General features: G+C 40.5%; 1 protein-coding gene across 1 annotated transcript; it reads left to right on the plus strand.

Annotated features, from left to right (window-relative positions):
• Positions 1 to 4,339: 4,339 nt before the first annotated feature.
• On the plus strand, positions 4,340 to 6,100 carry LOC125235921. The gene is made up of 2 exons (XM_048142560.1): positions 4,340 to 5,773; positions 5,910 to 6,100. Exon 1 carries the CDS (start codon positions 4,507 to 4,509, stop codon positions 5,770 to 5,772), a length of 1,266 nt encoding a protein of 421 aa, XP_047998517.1. The 5' UTR covers positions 4,340 to 4,506; the 3' UTR covers position 5,773; positions 5,910 to 6,100.
• The last annotated feature ends 13,069 nt before the right edge of the window (positions 6,101 to 19,169 follow it).

The raw sequence follows: 19,169 nt of genomic DNA on the forward strand, positions 1-19,169 counted from the left end.
GTGTACCTTTGAAAAATAGACCAAAAACACATGTGCCTATAACATTTGAAGAGTTCCCTCGATTTCTCCAGGATCCCATCATCAGACCCTGACTTGGTGCCAATGGGACCATCTCGGGGTTATACCGGTTCGATCAAAAAAAAATTTGAAAATCGGTCCACGATTCTCGGAGATCGATTATCGATATCGGTCCACGATTATCGAATAACATACATACAAAAAAAAAATAAAAAAAAAAAAACATTCAGTCGAATTGAGAACCTCCTCCTTTTTTGAAGTCGGTTAAAAAACCCCCGACCGCGACCTAGTGGACCGATTTTCATGAAACATGGCTAAGAACACTCCCGACTAACTCAGCTTTCAGACAAAAAAAACTAAATCAAAATCGGTTCATCCGTTCGAGAGCTACGATGCCACAGACAGACACACACACACAGACAGACAGACAGACAGACAGACAAACAGACAAATAGACAGACAGACAGACAGACAGACAGACAGACATACACACAGACAGACATACACACAGACAGACACGTCAAACTTACAACACCCCTTCGGGGGTTAAAAAAAAAGAAGTTAGTTAAGAGTTTTTTTCATGCAACATCGGTCATGGCACTAATGCAAGTCTGGTTATAATTTGACGTAATATTAGAAATAAACGCCTGTATATTTCAAAAACGTTAATCGATATAAAATTGCTACACACGATTTCGCATCACTCAGCCCTCGGTGTGAAAGCAAAGCTATATCGGAGTGCGTTTGCTCTCCATCTGCGATTCCGCGCCGTTTTGTTTGCCCTGGCCTTTGTTCGTGAAACTTCATTACACTGAAAACTCAAAATGTATGCACTTAAACGTGTGTCAAAACCTATAGATAAGAAACTTTTTGCTAGCATATTTCATCAGTTTAAACACAAGATTACGCTCCGAAAAATTAGTGGTAATTATTCTGAAAATACGACAACTGTTCGCGTAGCCCACGAGCGAAATGCTTACGCTTCATAGCGAACACAACTTTCACTGATGCACAAAATATGGAAGAGAATGGTTTCTGGAGCGGCCGTTGGCTTGGACGTCACGTGTGTAGACACGCTGGCACCGTCCTACGTACAGCGTTCGCCCAAAAAGCCAGGTGCGGCCGCAGAGGGTGCTCAAACCGCCAAATGTCGTAAATAAACGTTTCTGAAAAGCGACTATGAGTTTGTGGCATTGGCGGTTGAAACCTTTTGAACTTTGGTCGTCAGACACCAAAAAAATTGTAAAAGAGCTCTCCGAGAAACTTATTTGTACGTCTGGCGACCTCCGGGCAGGAGCGTTCTTTGCCCAAAGGTTAAGTTTAGCCCTGCAGAGAGGCAATGCGGCCAGTGTCCTGGGAAAAATGCCTCGCGCAAAGATATTAGGCTTATATGAGTAGATTGCAGGTATTTTTTTGGTTGCTTTTGTGTTAGTTTGTAAGTGTGTAAGTGTGTAATTGGTGTGTTTTTGAAATGTTAAGCGTTCCGCGACATGCTACCGACTCCTCAGAGCAGTATCTAGGTAAATTATTCAACGTCACAATGGCTTAGGCTCAAGCGCGGATCCAGCTTCGTGCCCAGGGGGGGTCACTTGGTAAAGGCCTGGGGCCCCAGGGGGGGGGGGGTCACGTGGCCTATTTGTATGGCCAACTTAGGCTCCAGGGGGGGGGGGGGGTCATGACCCCCATTACCCCTCCCCCCCTGGATTCGCGCATGCTTAGGCTTCGTAAGCGTTTTGTAGCTAGCTCTCCCTATTCTGTAATGGTGGCGTGACAGAGCTAGACTGATGCATTTCTATCGCCACGTAGGTTCAACGTTTGCCCCTTCGGCTAGGTTGACATACATACATACATATAATCACGCCTGTATCGGCTGTATCCCATATAGGGGTAGGCAGAACACATGAAACTACTAAAGTTTCAGTGCCACTCTTGGCAAATAAGGGGTTGAAAGAAAACGAAACTGTGACATTGCAGTGACACTGACAGGTTGCCAGCCTCTCGCCTACGCCACAATTTAACCCATATACCATAGTCGCCTTCTACGACACCCACGGGAAGAAAGGGGGTGGTGGGGGGGTGAAGTTGACAGACAAATAGAAACAGAGTTTCATTTATTTTACCAAATTTTCCTACACCATATTATTAATTTTTCTATGGTGGGAGCTAGAAGGACACAGCCGACCGATACCAACAAAGTATTAAAACATTAAGATCTGCAAAACCTAGCATGATATGCAAATAGCTTAAAGCTTACATAGTTCAAACCTGCAGTAATTGTTATAATACCTAGTCTCGCAAGCTCGCGTGGATGCCGATAGTTTCGGGCGGTTATGGTTCGCCATTTGTTTACACAGGAATGTTACAATCATGACATAAATTATGGAAATATAGATTAGAAATAATTTATTTTTTATTCAAATTAATAGATTTATAGGACACGGTAAGCTTAATAAATGTAGTTAGGTAATCAAGAATCATCGATATTTATGATACTGTGACATAGCTATGTCACCAGCGCGCCATGTCATCACAGCGGCGCGCCCCGCGCGGAATCGAGCCCACCGGCAGCGCACGGCGCAGTGGAGGGGATCGCCGGCCGACCATATTTAAGTGCGCGCAGCCAGTGCAGCAGCCCTTTCCGTCCCCGTCGCTTCACGGCGACGCTCCCATCCACTTATCCTCCAACAACCAAGGCCGGGGTGACCATTTCGCGCCTAGGCCGGGTTGATATCCGATTACCAGCGAATTCCTAAACCAGGGCCGGGGTGACCATTACGCGCCTAGGCCGGGTTACCTATATATCCTATCTCTCCCGTGATCAGGGCCGGGGTGGCCATTACGCGCCTAGGCCGGGTTACGATTCCTACCCTCTGAAACCCTCCTACCTTATTTTATCTCCCCCGTGATCAGGGCCGGGGTGACCATTACGCGCCTAGGCCGGGTTACGGTTTCCTACCTCCTGACCCTCGATAGGTCCCTGTAGTTGTAGGCCCTTCCGGCGCACCCAAATTGATTCCGTTTAACCCCGGCCGGCCGGGGAAGGTTAGATATCGCATAGGATAAGCCGCGTTACCGCGATAGTATTAAGTTTATTGTGTGTGTGTAAATAAACGGCATAAAAGCCCGATTAGTTAAGTGAAACCGGTGTTTCTCTCTATTCGCCTTGCACCCCCTTTCTCCCACATCTGAGACTAGCTCGGTAAAACCTCCCAGGCCCATCAGGCACGGAGGATATGTGAGTCCTGCATAGGCGGAACATCACATTTGGCGCCCAACCGAAAAACTCACAATTTAGGAGTCTTAGGAGACTCGGGAGAAAGGTCAGTCATTGAAAATAGCTCATTTAGTTCTCGCGACGCAGCCCGCCCGCCCGCATAAAAGTAAAATACCGCCGCGATCCGGTCACCAATAATACCGTCAAATACAAAATCCATACCGCGACAAACTAAGTCCCAACGCGTCGCGACAGGAGAACACCACAGGAAACCGTTTACGAAATAAAGTACATAGATGTCGACATCCTGGATCTACAACTTAAAGAAACCAGAGCTAATACAAGAAGCCGAGAATAGGAATATCCCAACGACTGACCTCACAGTCGAGCAGATACGAAAACTGCTAGTAGAATCCATAAAGACCTCAGACGAGTTCAAAACACCAGAAAAAGGAAAACCCTTAAAGATGACAGAGGACGAAGGAAAAATGAATGCGAACAAGTTGACCAAACTAATCCGGGAGTGGAACCTGTCGTTCAAAGGATACGACGACGCCGAGGAATTCGTAGAAAGACTGGAGGAGTTTATGACAGCGAGCAGTATAGACAAGGAGGAAATACTACCCGCGCTCCCGCGTATAATGCAAGGGAAAGCATTAGCGTGGTATAGAAACCACACCGATTCATTCCAGAGCTGGGACCAGTTCCTAAAACTCTTCAAACTGTACTACTACCCTAGTAATTACGAGGAGAACCTAATAGTCAAGATAGCAGCAAGAAAACAAGAGTTCGGAGAAAGTTTCATCGATTACTTGACTGACCTGCAGACATTAATGCGAAGATACGGGAAACTCACCGAGAAAGAAAGACTACATAGGATACATGAAAACATGGGAAAAAATTACAAGCTCTACATAAAGAAAAATGACTTCGAGAACCTCACCGATCTGGTAAAACTAGCAGCAGATTATGAGGACATACACACACCGAGGTACAGTCAACTCCGGTACCGGAACGCCAATACTGAGCGCGATAACCACGAAGGGACGAAGATACACCCAAAATACGACCCAAAGACATGCTGCTGGTCGTGTGGTAAACCGGGCCACGACACTAGAGAGTGTCGGGCAAAGAAACGCATATTTTGCAGTAGCTGCGGCACATTGGGGGTACTCAGCACGAATTGCTGTAAAAAGAAGAGCGAGTGGGGAAAACCACAGCCAATAGGAGCCGCCCGCGACGAGGACAACGGCGACAATAGGCAGTTCATCAACATGTCCATAAACGGAACAACGTACAGTTGCCTAATAGATACAGGATCAACACACACGTACATAAATGAAACGGTATATAAAGCGTGCAAAGAAAAGAAAAGCCAAGAGCAAGAAACAAAACGAAGGATCATCCTCGCAAACGGCACGAGAGCTCAAGTACGGACAAGCATACGAGTAGAAATGGAGATAAAAAACAGAAGGCTCCAGCACTGGGTGCGTGTGATGCCCATGGCATCAGCCATAATCATAGGGATGGATTTGCTAACAAGATTAGGTGTGAAAATCACGTGGCCTAGTACACAGGATGAAACAAACAGCCACCATGATGAAGCACAAGGATCAGCACCATGCCAGACAACGGCACATCCAGAAACAGAGAGTCCAAAGCCGCGAACAGTAACAGAACTATTAATTGATCCACAACAACAAAAGTTAACGGAACCGCAAAAAGCAGAATTGGAAGAAATACTAAAAACCGAATTCAGGAAATGCGACGCCAGCCCGAAGGGAAATACATGCGTCCAGCATAAGATAAGGATGAAGCATAACGAGACCGTCAAGCAGAAATATTACCCCAGGAACCCCAGGCAACAACAGTACCAATTCGATATAAGATATAGAAACGAAAAGCAGAACCAGGTAGCGGACGAATCATCATGGAGCCCAGTATACGCCAGCCAGCCAGCGCTGCTGCACAGCGCAACAACCAGTCAAGGCTGGTACGGAAGAAAATTACTACAAACACAAAATTATCCAGATACAACACAAGAATACCGCGTCGAAGGGGGAAAACTATACAGAAAAATAATCAACCGAAAAAGCAACACACATACGGATCCAGACACGGAATGGAAATTATGTGTACCGGAGGCCAGGAGGTCACAGATAATGGGGCAATACCATGACACGCCGAGTGCCGGACACCTAGGCATAGCTAAAACCACTAGAAAAGTTATGCAACGATATTACTGGCCCGGAATGCAACGTGAAATATACAAATACGTAAAAAAATGCAACGCCTGCCAGAAACGTAAAACAATGCAACAAAACACTCGAAACCTTGATAGCAATAGGTATATGACAAAACCACAACGGGATACTCGTAAATACCTATCGGAATTTAACTTCTCCCTAAACACGCCAATTCATGAGTCGACCAAATACACTCCAGCATTGGCCAAGATACCTACGAAAATTAAAGCTAAACGCAAATATACATCCCATTTCATAGGTACCAACAACCAACCGGCGGCAATAATATCATAACCAGCGACAAGCTAAAACGGACCATAACAAGTTACAAATAAGACGCAACTTACGAAAAGGTTCAAAATACCTAAAACAGAAACCGAAGCGTCTCCAGGACAGTGCAACACATGGAGAATTTACACCACCGATGCAACCAGCAAATAACACAAAACCTCGAAATCATATTTTTGCAGTTAGGTCAAGGAAAATATTTGGATATTTACCTAAATAAAAGTTATCACAGTAAACAAATAACTAAAGTTTAGAAACGAATCGATATCGCATCACGAGTGGTTCAACCGAAATGTACCTATCCTTATTTAAAAAGTAAATAGTTTTGTTTTAACTACCGTCACCGACTTAATGTCAATTCTTAATTATACGAAATACCAAGTAAACGTATACATGCGTCGCTTACTAGTAAAGCAAATATTAGAAATCATACCTCTAATTTTCAGAAACATAACTTACCTACATAATTACCTACTTATCAACATATAAAGGGGACCAATAGGGCCCCCAAATTTCAAATGCCAAGATCTAGATTAACGGTGATTTTTCCCCAGGTAAAAATCTCCAGACGAAGAGGGGGTATGTGACATAGCTATGTCACCAGCGCGCCATGTCATCACAGCGGCGCGCCCCGCGCGGAATCGAGCCCACCGGCAGCGCACGGCGCAGTGGAGGGGATCGCCGGCCGACCATATTTAAGTGCGCGCAGCCAGTGCAGCAGCCCTTTCCGTCCCCGTCGCTTCACGGCGACGCTCCCATCCACTTATCCTCCAACAACCAAGGCCGGGGTGACCATTTCGCGCCTAGGCCGGGTTGATATCCGATTACCAGCGAATTCCTAAACCAGGGCCGGGGTGACCATTACGCGCCTAGGCCGGGTTACCTATATATCCTATCTCTCCCGTGATCAGGGCCGGGGTGGCCATTACGCGCCTAGGCCGGGTTACGATTCCTACCCTCTGAAACCCTCCTACCTTATTTTATCTCCCCCGTGATCAGGGCCGGGGTGACCATTACGCGCCTAGGCCGGGTTACGGTTTCCTACCTCCTGACCCTCGATAGGTCCCTGTAGTTGTAGGCCCTTCCGGCGCACCCAAATTGATTCCGTTTAACCCCGGCCGGCCGGGGAAGGTTAGATATCGCATAGGATAAGCCGCGTTACCGCGATAGTATTAAGTTTATTGTGTGTGTGTAAATAAACGGCATAAAAGCCCGATTAGTTAAGTGAAACCGGTGTTTCTCTCTATTCGCCTTGCACCCCCTTTCTCCCACATCTGAGACTAGCTCGGTAAAACCTCCCAGGCCCATCAGGCACGGAGGATATGTGAGTCCTGCATAGGCGGAACATCACAATACTCAGACTTATAAGTACTTCAAATTGAGTTATTTAATAACAACATTCGTTTACAAAATGCTATATAAAAATCATTATGAAATAATATCTTAATAAGAATAATTTTAGGAACCACTTACTTTATAATAAGTTTTTCTACTCCCATAGACCGTCGTGCATAGACCTTTAAAACCCTACATAAAAGTCTATTCCCAAAGTCAGTCCGCCGGCTTTCAGCGCATGCGCACAGTATCGAAAAAACTGAAAACGCATTGTTTGGCTCTGTAACCATGGCAACGCATTGTTATAACGATACTGCGCGCGTCCGCGGGAAGGCTTCGGTTCGGACAGCTGAGCTGACAGTGCAAACCTTTGCGTCAAAATAATGGAAACAGTGTGAATTTTACGAAAATTATTCAAGAAAACTATTAAAAACTAAGTGCATGGTCGTAGAAAAAATACTGGCTTCAGTCTTGACGCTCTCGATCAGCGGGGTGGCGAACGCCAAATCATGTGTCATTCATACATTGGTTTTGATTGGCTATTTACCGTCTAATCCGGTCGCGTACTTCCAGACTTATTCAGCAGGTTGTGGGCGTAGTCAATTTGCCTATCATTGTATGTACCTATTTGATTTTTTTTTAAAGAAAATGTTTTAGTATTTTATGTCATAATTAAATTTTAGTCTTGACGTAACTCTATCAGTAAAACCTGATGAAAAAGTCTAAAACCAATGTAAAAATCAGGACCACATTCATTGCTCTTTCAGTTTCAAGTTCATTTACTCACAACCACTGTGCATGCATGGTTACTACTCATCTAATCTGCTTCTTAAACACAAAAAACATAAAACTGTTATCTAATATAAGTAAATAACACTACCAAAGTTCTGCAAGAGAACAAAATGCAAGTTACCAATACCGAAGTTCAACAAACGCATGTATCTACCCTAATGAGGCTCCTTTTCCCAGCAAATTGCTACAGAAAACGTCAATTTATCCAAGATACTATAATGAAGATGCGAACCTCACTATCTCACAACTTTATTCCGCTACATATCTCATATTATGGTATATGAGTATCTTCTATCGACCATCCAAACCAATTTCAACCTTAAAATTACAAGCATAGAAAATAGCACGTATGCATTACGATACTTGATATAATAACACTTCATACTTTAGCGTGTTCCTAAGGTTATTTACTTACAAAATCAAAAGCTACCTAAACGTGTATGAATAAAGGATGAACTTGAATGAATCAAATGTGTGTGATACGATATTGCAAAGGTTATGACGGCTACGCCAAAGTTTCGCTACTCTCGTAGCTGATTCGTTGCTTGTTGCATTATTATAAAATTGTAGAATGTCCAGAATGTTTGAGAAATTGTGAGAGTTCATATGAGAAATTGTGAATGAGTACGTTTAATATAAGATACGGTGGAATCTGTAATATGATACCTAGATTTATTGCATCATTTATTTGAGTTTTGAGTGATTCACGGTTATTTTCACCAGAAATTTAATGACGGGGATTTTATATTAGAATAGATCGTGTTTACATACATACATACATACATACATACATACATACATACAATCACGCCTGTTTCCCAGAGGGGTAGGCAGAGATCACGGATTTCCATTTACTACGATCCTGACAAACCACTTTCGCTTCACACACTTTCATAACGTTTCTCATACACGCTCGTCGGTTTCGAGTACTTCTGACCTGGCCTTTTTGCAATATTTCCCCGATTTGATCAAGAAAAGTTCGCCTAGGTATTCCACTACCAACTGACCCTTCCACTCCTTTTTCATATACTTTCTTCGTTAATCTCCTCTCATCCATCCTCTCTACATGCCCAAACCACCTTAACATACCCATCTCAATCTTTGTCACCACATCTACATCCACTCCACACTTCTCTCTTATCACGCTATTTCTGATCCTATCACTCAACTTTACACCAGCCATGCTTCTTAACGCTCTCATTTCCACGGCATTCACTTATCGTGTTTACATTTTTGATTTTTGTCGAGCTCCCGATATTTCACAGAACACACAGACAAACAAAGAATCAGTTTTCCTGCAACTAAACAGGTAATCACGCTCTATATCTCGGTCAATATATAAGTCATTTATTTCATTTTACAATACCTACCTACATGGACAATGACTACGAAAATAATACGAAAACGGAAACAAACCTAATAAATCTAAGATACTTATATTTGCGACTGCGGTGCTCTTTACCAACGATCCTACTTTTTCCATAATTATACTCTGGATACTCTGTTTTCGTAATTTAATAAAAAAGTGGGTGTTAAAGGAAATCCTCAGATATTTGAGCCTCAAATAAACTATTATCCCTATTAGCTGGTGCTGCCTTCATTTTGTGGGCTTTTCTATTTTAAATCTTATGGAGTCAAATTAGTTCTAACGGCCGCTAGCATTCATGTGTAAAGTATGAAGTTGTTGGAGCAAAATTACCCAGAGTGCAGCAAAGTAAGACCGAGTTATGGTACAAAAATAAATCATGGAATTTTACTTTGTATACATACATACATACATACATACATACAATCACGCCTGTATCCCATAAAGGGGTAGGCAGAACACATGAAACTACTAAAGCTTCAGTGCCACTCTTGGCAAATAAGGGGTTGAAAGAAAACGAAACTGTGACTTACTTACTTACTTGTGGTTTACTTTGTATACCATCTCTAATAAAGATAAAATAATCTTTAAGTGTCAGAACTGGTGTGATACTATACAGTGCGACTACGGATGATTTTATTAATTCTGTTGCGGTACAAATTCACGAAAAGTAAGTAAGTTTTTGAAGTAATTTACATAGTACAATTTAAAAACACTTGTTTAGCATTCATTTGACCATCAAATTAAACATAAATATAGTGTGGTCGTGCAAGAAAGTACCTATGTAGCACGACCACATTCCATGTAAAAACTCCAAAACCATGCGGGTATTTTTTTTAAAAGGTAAGTACAAAAAAGTATTTTTTTTCGTGAATTTGTACTGCAACACAAATTTAAAAACTCATTAAATATAGTGTGGTCGTGCCAGGAACTACCTACCTAGCACGACCACGGCCCCTATGTCGAAACTCCAAAACCATAAGGGTAATTTTTTTTTAACGTAAGTACATAAAAGTACATTTTTTTCCTGAATTTGTCCTGAATACCGCAACAGAATTAATAAAATCATTCGTGGTCGTGCTGTATAGTATCACACTCAGAAATGAAATAAACAAAAGAATAGATGTCATCAAATTATCCTTAGAGATATAAAGGATCTCCAAAACCTGAAGTACTGTGTTCCATATACTCTGCGCCTCCTCGTTATTTTATAAAAAGCGGGCGTTAGGGAAATTTTCAGATATTCGGGCCTCAAATAAATCATTATCCTCCCAATAGACAGTTTTATCTGGCCCTTTGTAGACCTTGTTTTAAGTGAATTGCGGCCTCGAGGGGATGATTAAGCTATGTTTTCCTGCATGATTTATAGATTTGCCGTTTTATCCGACTTTGGTTCATTAATGTGTTTGTTTAAACTAAAATACACACATACCACACAAAATATATTATTTAATAATTTCAATTAGGTACTTTTCTACTTTACTGCAAGGGTCCGACTGAAAACCAGCGTTGCAGTAAAATTTACTGTGACATTATGCTGCCCCTTTTTAATATCATGCTGTTTGCTTTACTTGTTTTCATGTAATATTGTAATGTGATGTAAAATAAAGAATTTCTATGTCTATGTCTAAATGTTAGTCAATAGGCATATCAAGGACGGACGGTAAGAGACCGGATGTTGTTGGTTCCGTGGAGTATGGGATGGGTGCTGGTTTAGGATGCAACGTGCGTTGACACACTGGTCCCGTCTCATCTTCACCGAACCTCCGTGAGGGCAGCGGCAGCAGCAGAGGCGGCCGAGAAAAGGCAGCCAAATAGGAAAGTGCAGCCGAATATATTTTTATTCCATTCGGCCTCGAAACCCTTGGCCCGTGGGGCCCTTGCGCTCGGAGTCTCTTCAAGGACTTATCGAAGAGACTAAGAGACGCCACCGGAGACCGAAGAGCTGGCAGCTTCCTCGCTCAGCGTATTAGCTTGACAATCCAGCGAGGAAATGCTGTCATCGTCTTCGGTACTATTCCGCAGGGGCCGTTTTTAGATTTATTTTAATTTTAGACTTACTTAATTTTGTTTAATTTTTATTTTTAAGTTTAATTTTATTTTAAAATAATATTTTGTACCTACCTATATACTTAATACCTATGAAATATTATATTTTTATAGGTTTTATAAAGCCAATGGTGACTAAATTATAATTATAGTACATTTAGATACGAAAATTACTTCTTAAAAATTGCTTATTGGATGGTTGACTAATAAGTCTAATAACATTTATACAAAGATTTGTCGACTCGCCTAATAGAAACCTCAGGCGACCAGAGGGCTGGCCAGTATTTTGCTCAACGAATAAGTATTACTATACAGCGTGGAAATGCTGCCAGCCTCCTGGTTACCTTGCTCGCCGACGGCGATTTAGGCCAATTATTTTATTTGTAGGTTAGATATTTAGTTTCAAGTAGTTTTATTATGTTTATTCTTGTTTGCTTTATAGTAGTAAATAAATACTTGCAATGTAAAAATTGTGTGAAGGAAATAAAAAGAACGACTTTACAGTAGATTACAGAAATAATATTATTACGAGTTACGAATTTCCTTTTCGCACGTATATTGTATGACGTTTTTCAATACATAGATGACCATTTGAAGTTTCAAAATGGGCACACTAAAGTGCCACTATCTCCACAAGACAAGTGTGAAAAACTACCACCATAGTACATTATTATGTACTCAAAAATCAGTATCGACAGCCTGGCTTGAGATTTAGTACCTCTACCATAATATGGAAATTACACCAGCGTACGTTCGTTCGTCATTACATAGCGACCAGAGGGCAGGGTCATATCGCACAATGGATCAGTTTTGTAATTTTTTATTAAGTAAGTTCTTTTTATTGTTTTTAGTAGGTAGCCCATACATTTTCTTACAAATGAATCCCATTTCCTTTCAGCAAACACCCGAGTCGATAAATGGCCAACGAAGACCGCGGGACGGTGATAGTCAGCAAAAGGGGGAAGCTGCTGTTGGCCGGAAGGGTACCGGTACCGCAAACACGTAGGTAACAAAAATGGAACTAGTTCGTGGTATGTGATCAGTATAAGAAAACAAACTAAACCGCCCAGGAACGATAACCATAAAACTCAGTAAACACTAAAGGCTTGTTAAAACTCAACTGTTTTAAAAAAAAGACCTACAAATTGATATATATAATAAATGATACTTACCTAACAGTATCGAAACGGACCATGTCAGTTGTAAATGACAAACAGTGTCAGATGGTGTAGCGGACGTGTTTACATAAAATTCTAAAACGTTTAGTACAGATATTTTTGAGGCAATATATGCTTATGATTATATGAAAAGACTGGTGTGTACGAGTAGTTTTGAAAGTAGTAATTTTGAAAAATATTAGTACATAGTAAATTGTTCACATATTTTTGAATGATTAATCTGTTAAGATAAAAATGTATGGATTTGGTCATATATTTGAACTCGACTGTACTATGCATTAATGCAGTGTGACCTAAACAGTAGGTTATCCTGATCAGATAATTCTACGCACCCCTTAGTGTTGCATAATGCAATTTAGCCAGTCAGCTTTTAGTTTCTGAATATGATTACCTGTCATAGACTCCGTATTAAAAAAAATGTTTTTTTTTTTTTTGTTAAATTTACAACAAAGGTCATAAATGCACAGTTTGTTGGCAGAAAATTATTAAATTAAATTGGTTATAAATTAAAGTTCTTCTTTAAAACTTGGCCATGGACAAATTTTCAATTAAATGAATGCCTAGCTTCATGCGCTTATTTGTTTAAATTCGCGGACATTATTCTCTGATAGTTTTATATTGTTTTCTTTTTCTATAATTTTAAATATTTTCCTTTTTAAAACTTTGTGTTGGACGTGGATAAAATTTGATTTTTCAAAATCTCCATTGTAGATCGAATAAACACCAAGTCCAAATTGAGTAAAATACACAGAAATGTTATATACATATACCATAGCTAGGCATTGTTGCCCGCTTTAATGTCACCTACAAGCGTAATGTCGTGTCTCACTGTGTTTAGTATACAACCTTTTTGTTTATATCGCTGTACTACCTCATTGGATTTAGTGCGGCTACTGGCCTGTTAATAAAAATTACATGTCATGTCAAATACTTCAAAAGTCAGTGACACCAATGTTTAAGCGAGAGACAGCCGAAATTCTAAATAATAACATAATTTGAATACGTGTAAACCAGAAGAAGCAGAAGCAGAGGCCTCTGCCAACTCCAACTGTCGCCGCATCAGATAAGCCCACTAGCTCCATACCTATGCGGTAGTACAGCCTTACTTCTTGACTACATACTACCGCCTCACTGCTGGATTTAGTCAGGCCAGTGTAGTTATATCAGTGCGCTCATCTACCCAGTGCTGTGAGGAACGGACAATATAGTTATTTAAGTAATTAAGTGGTTTCATTGACCTGCGACCCTACCCTAGCGTAACCTAGCGTTACAGTGGCATACAGTTCATTTTAAACATCTGCTCACTGGCTTTAAGCCACACACTGTATCGATTTTTCTTTAGTCAATTTGCTGTTAGCTTGAACATGTTATGCTCGCTTAAGTCTTTGCTTACGCACCGGTGCTTACGGTGGCGTGTTGATCGGGTCGCCACCTTCCCGAATGGAGATTGAGGGAGGCGATGACTGAGATACGCGTCATACTCGTGAACGGGTGCTGTTTGTGGTGACCGGTCTGTTCAAGCTTACCTGGGCCACATGTTTTGTTAGATTATTTAGGATATAGCACAGCCTTAACTCCCTACCCAGACGTGCATGCATTCAATTCGGTCGACCGCGGTGCTCTGTTAGCTCAAGTAAAAAAAACTGCCAGAAACCTACTAATACCTACGGAGCACCATCAAAATTACTGTTTGGCAATGAAACAATTTTATCAAGTATGGGCTGCCAACAAGGCGACCCCCTTGCGCCCGCAATTTTTAGTCTAGTCATCCATCCCATCATTTCTAATCTAAATTCTAAATTTAACTTGTGGTACTTGATGGATGGTGGCTCTCTTGGCGGGGACGCATTAACCGTGCTACAAGATATACAGTCTATCATAGATCAATTTTCAAAAATCGGCCTGGCTTTAAATTTTACTAAATGCGAAATCTACATCCCAGATCCCGTTCCCTAGAATTCAAAAATAGACATTTTAACCAATTTTAACGTCATATTACCGAATATTTCTGTTCATTCCAAGACATCCCTCACTCTTTAGACTCACCAATTTTTGATGAATCAATAGAACCCGATGAGATAGCGAATCTGAGGAGGCCAGGGAGGCCTGGTGTGAGTCATGCCCAAGTGCGGACATTCCGGTTGCCCGTCAGAGCCAGCGGGTTTGGGACTCCCCCCGCCTGAAAGCAGCCCATGACAAACTACTGGAAGACAGTCCGGACGATATTGAACGTGCCCGAATTCTCGCCGTTTCAGTTCCTGATGAGTCCGGTCATTGGCTTCGGACACTTCCGTCGCGACAAATTGGAACTGTTTTGGACCCCAAGTAGCTTGAGAATAGCTATATGCTTAAGACTTGGGTCCAAGATATGTATTCCTCACTCTTTTTTTCTTCCCATGATTGCGGAAATCAATTTTACAATTATGTAGATTAGAGAATTTCTACATTCCATATTTACTTGACATACCGATTTAAGACTCAATCACAATAAAAAGGTGAATCATAACATGCGATATCAGTGTATTGCTGGTTGAAGAGGCTGTTATAGATAAATAAATTAATTGACAAACTTGACACAGTGTGTCATCTTATTAAACAATTCAATAAAGTTTCAGGGAACGAAATAAATTCTGTTCTTCTTGAATACAGGTTAACTGGAAGAGATCCCTTAAAGGGATAAGTTCGCCTTTGTACTGAAACTTTTTATTATAAATATTATGTGCTGTATTCTTTTCTTGTACAATAAAGTGTTTACCTACTTACTTACTTACAGGTAACCGAAATTGATTTGTTATTTGTGAAAACGTTATTGTAGATTATCGGTTAATGACAGAACAGAAATTTGAACTGTTTACGAACAATATTAACCGATATTTTGAAACCGGTTCCGATCCCTGGTGTCGGGTTACCCCAATCCCAATCCCACAGGCCTGTGGTAGGCCCTCCAGCTGAGGGCCAGGTGAGGGCTCTCACCGTGTCACCCTTAAATCTCTGCGCGCGGAACGCTGCAAATAGAGCAATATGGCGGGAAACCATTAAAAAGGCAGCACAACGACCACAACGACCACGACTACTCTGACAAGAGTATACGACTAAGAAGAAGAGAAAGGCCCTCCAGCGCCATCTCCGTTTTAGGACGGAGTGCCACTCTTTACCTACAGGGTATTCCATCTACTAGTGAATAATCTATGGTTCTAGTTTGAGCCAGTTAAAAAGCCAGACCGACGCATACGTGTCGAGCGGCCGCGGCCGGGGATCGCTTTAGACTTTCAGCGTAGTTAACTTTTTACAGCTTAGCCTTTTTTGTTTAGCTTCGTAGAGCTTTTAGAATATTTCAGCTGTTTTGTGAGGCTAGGTGAAATTTAATATTAAAATGGACGGGCACTAGAGCTTTTAGAATATTTCAGCTGTTTTGTGAGGCTAGGTGAAATTTAATATTAAAATGGACGGGCACTAGAGAGCTCGGTGGCTTATTCTATACAGCATCCTTTGTATTTAATTAGATTCTTACTGATTATTTTGAAAACTACAATGAAAATTTTAATAAAAGTAGAATGTTCAGAAGACCCTCTACCCTTCCTTTATGCATTTAACCGGATCATCGCCGATGCGTGAAATATCCCCTTTTATAACAAGCACCTACGGTCTGGAAACTCAATAAATCTCAGGAACACGGGAATCAGGATACCTTAGATGAATTGTTGGGTAAAAATGGTTCCTATGTTGTAATTGAACTTACGAGATGAGTTTGTTAGGCGTTTTCGTATCCTTTAGTGTCGGTGTTATATCCCATAACCCAATTTAAGTCCATCGGTTTCTTGCAATATTTCTTGTACTATTATAATTATATTCTGTGCCAATAGCCTAGGTTTTTAGATTGCATATTTCAATATTTGGTGGGCTGCAAGATACAGGCTTAGCCTAGTTTGGAGTCCACCGGACATTGCCTGTGTGATATGTAAAACTTTGTGTTTTTAATTAATAAATTTACTTACTTACTTACAATAGTCTTTACACCCTTGCGGGTGCTGCCTCTGCGTAAGTTATGTAGGCTTCGGTGCCGCGCAAGCCTCCTAAAGATTTGGAACAGCATTTTTTTTTTCAGGATAAAGATATAAAAGAAAAATACGTGCTTACTTAAAATTTAGCCCAACTGCAACAGACCCACCTTCATGAAAAAATGGCCATGGGTCTGCACAAGGAGCTATGGAAATCACGAGGAAGGTTATATTTAGCAATGAGACACACTAACGGTTTAATAAAAAAATATCCATATTTTTTAAAACCGAAATAAATTACACATATGAAAGAAAAACCAGAGGCACCAAGAAGAACTCAGGCACCAGAGGACTTGGTCACTTTTTCTTTCATATGTGTAATGTATTTCGGTTTTAATTTATATACATAGTAGTGTGACTACTTTAAGACAGCACAAGTTGAAATATTTTCAATAGATTATAATTTAACTTGTGTTCATTAGAATCCATATTTTTATCATGAGCTTACATTGAGACTTAGACAATCTGAGTAAGACCGTGCAATATTTTTTTACAAACTGTATCTCTCCAAAAGCCAGCAATCTGAATGTTCCAAAATTATTGGACCAACCTGCAGTATTGTAATTCGTGTTCCATTTTTCGGCGCCGCGTCCCGGGGGCCTCAATGGCGCTCAAATAATGGCGGGCGAGCCTGCAGGCCTGGTGTGTTCCCAAAGACAGGCGAGTCCTGTGGTTTAATCGAGTTATTTTTACGTAGGCACTTACTCGAAAACCAGTGACCAACCAATTTAAAATATTTCTGTCTGCGAGTTTTTGGACAATTTCTGTAATAAATCATGGTTGATGAATAAACATTTATTTGAAACATACTCATCACTATAAACTAAAATAGATATCATTACACAAAAGAAAAAGTGACGTCATAAAAGCGATAGAGATACACAAAGCGTTTTATTACGGAGCGCAAACAGTCAGGTATATAGGCAATCCCCAAATTAAAATTAGAAATGTATTTATTACATTATTACAGTATGCTACGAAAATCTTGTGACATTTCCGTGCATTATTACCTAGGCTCAGTTTGCGTTTTTACCAACAATTTCTTCTGGTTCAGTCTGTAAGTTCGGCAAGCGTCCGCAATAGCGCCCTGAATACAATGTGCAGTGTCATTTTTAAAACGTCTTCCTCGGCTTGACACCGGAGGTTCCGGCCATTCAAGAGGTTTTGTCAGTCACGCTGGCGGCAGGATTTTAATCGCGTTTGACAAGTGCCTTCAATAGCAAGTAGGGCGTGACAAGTGCAGGGGTTTTAATAGAAACTTTGATTGACCCTTAAGGCGGCAGCAGTCAAGAACCCAGCCGCTTTTCCATACACACATAATAGTGAGCGTTTTTCTTGGATTTCAGAAAATACGGGATTAGATGTAATATACACGGGTACCATAAATAGTAAAAATATATTTTCCATAGTGACAGAATACAGTTCGCCAAAGTGACAACAACGAATGTTTGGACAGAACCAAAGAAAGCTAAGTCTGCACAATCACATACCTATTGTAACATTAAGGTGTCAAAAAATTATCAACATTATCAGGAATTCCATTATAATATGACGATTAGGACAATTTGATTTAATACATAAAAGTCAACGCTGATAATGTAAGATGGATATTCAACATGAGTCATAGGATAATAGATAATTGAATATAGAATAATGGTGACAGTTAAGCCTAGCCAGACAACGGGGCAATGCGGCCAATGTCCTAGGGACTATGTCTTGGGTCACATTAGGTCTTGAACTTCGGTAGTAACGTTTGTTAATGTGTCAAAGTTTAGTGAAAGGTCTTTGTTGATACTAGTTTTCGAGTTACGGGTGTTCGGTGGAGACTTATTATTACGCATTATACTTAAAATGCCTGCGGCTTTGATTAAAATTACTTACAAGCGCTAGATTTAGCCGAAGGTTAGTGTGGCTATTTATGTATTTTATCTATCTAATATCTTTAAACGAGCAATTCTTGTATACTTATTTTATTTATTCATACATATTTACCGGTGATGTCGGAAACAGCTCTAACGATTTCGCTGAAATTTGTTATGTGGGGGTTTTCGGAGATGAAAAATATATCTAGGGTAGTAGGGTGGTCCGCATTTGTATGGCAGTAAAATAAATATGACTAATCCTTTCTACACATGGTTCCCTTTGTTCTATTATGAATTAGTAGTTTACGTACCAAATTTTAACCCATTTGCTCATTATTTACAGGTCGCTCAAGATACATTTAAAATTGGATATCTCCTATAATAAAATAAAAACCGAAATAATTAAAACATTGCAAACTGCCCGGTTCATGTTTTATTTAGCTCTAATGAAATAGGGAAAAATATAATTAAACCACTAAAATACCTCCATGTAAGATTTTTTCTTTAGTCAAGTTCATTTCATACATTTCAGTATGGCATTATTGCTTTATTTTGAGCGATCTCTAAATAAAGTCTGATTGTTCTCAAAATTGGTTGACATGATTTTAATAAGTTTTCGTGTAGAAATAACCATGTGGAGCTCAAACAATAAAAAAATTTTTTTTGGACCACCCTATAGGGTAGTCTTAGCTTCCGGGAAACGCGAATTTCCCGAGTTTTCGAACTCTGAGTTAAGCTCGGTGAACACAGCAAATTGATTACA

This window comes from Leguminivora glycinivorella, chromosome 18, assembly GCF_023078275.1.
Source record: "Leguminivora glycinivorella isolate SPB_JAAS2020 chromosome 18, LegGlyc_1.1, whole genome shotgun sequence".
Lineage (NCBI taxonomy): Eukaryota > Metazoa > Arthropoda > Insecta > Lepidoptera > Tortricidae > Leguminivora > Leguminivora glycinivorella.

Excerpts from the sequence above, each read along its gene's own strand:
- LOC125235921 (XM_048142560.1), top strand. The coding sequence starts at position 4,507 with ATGTCCATAAACGGAACAACGTACAGTTGCCTAATAGATACAGGATCA.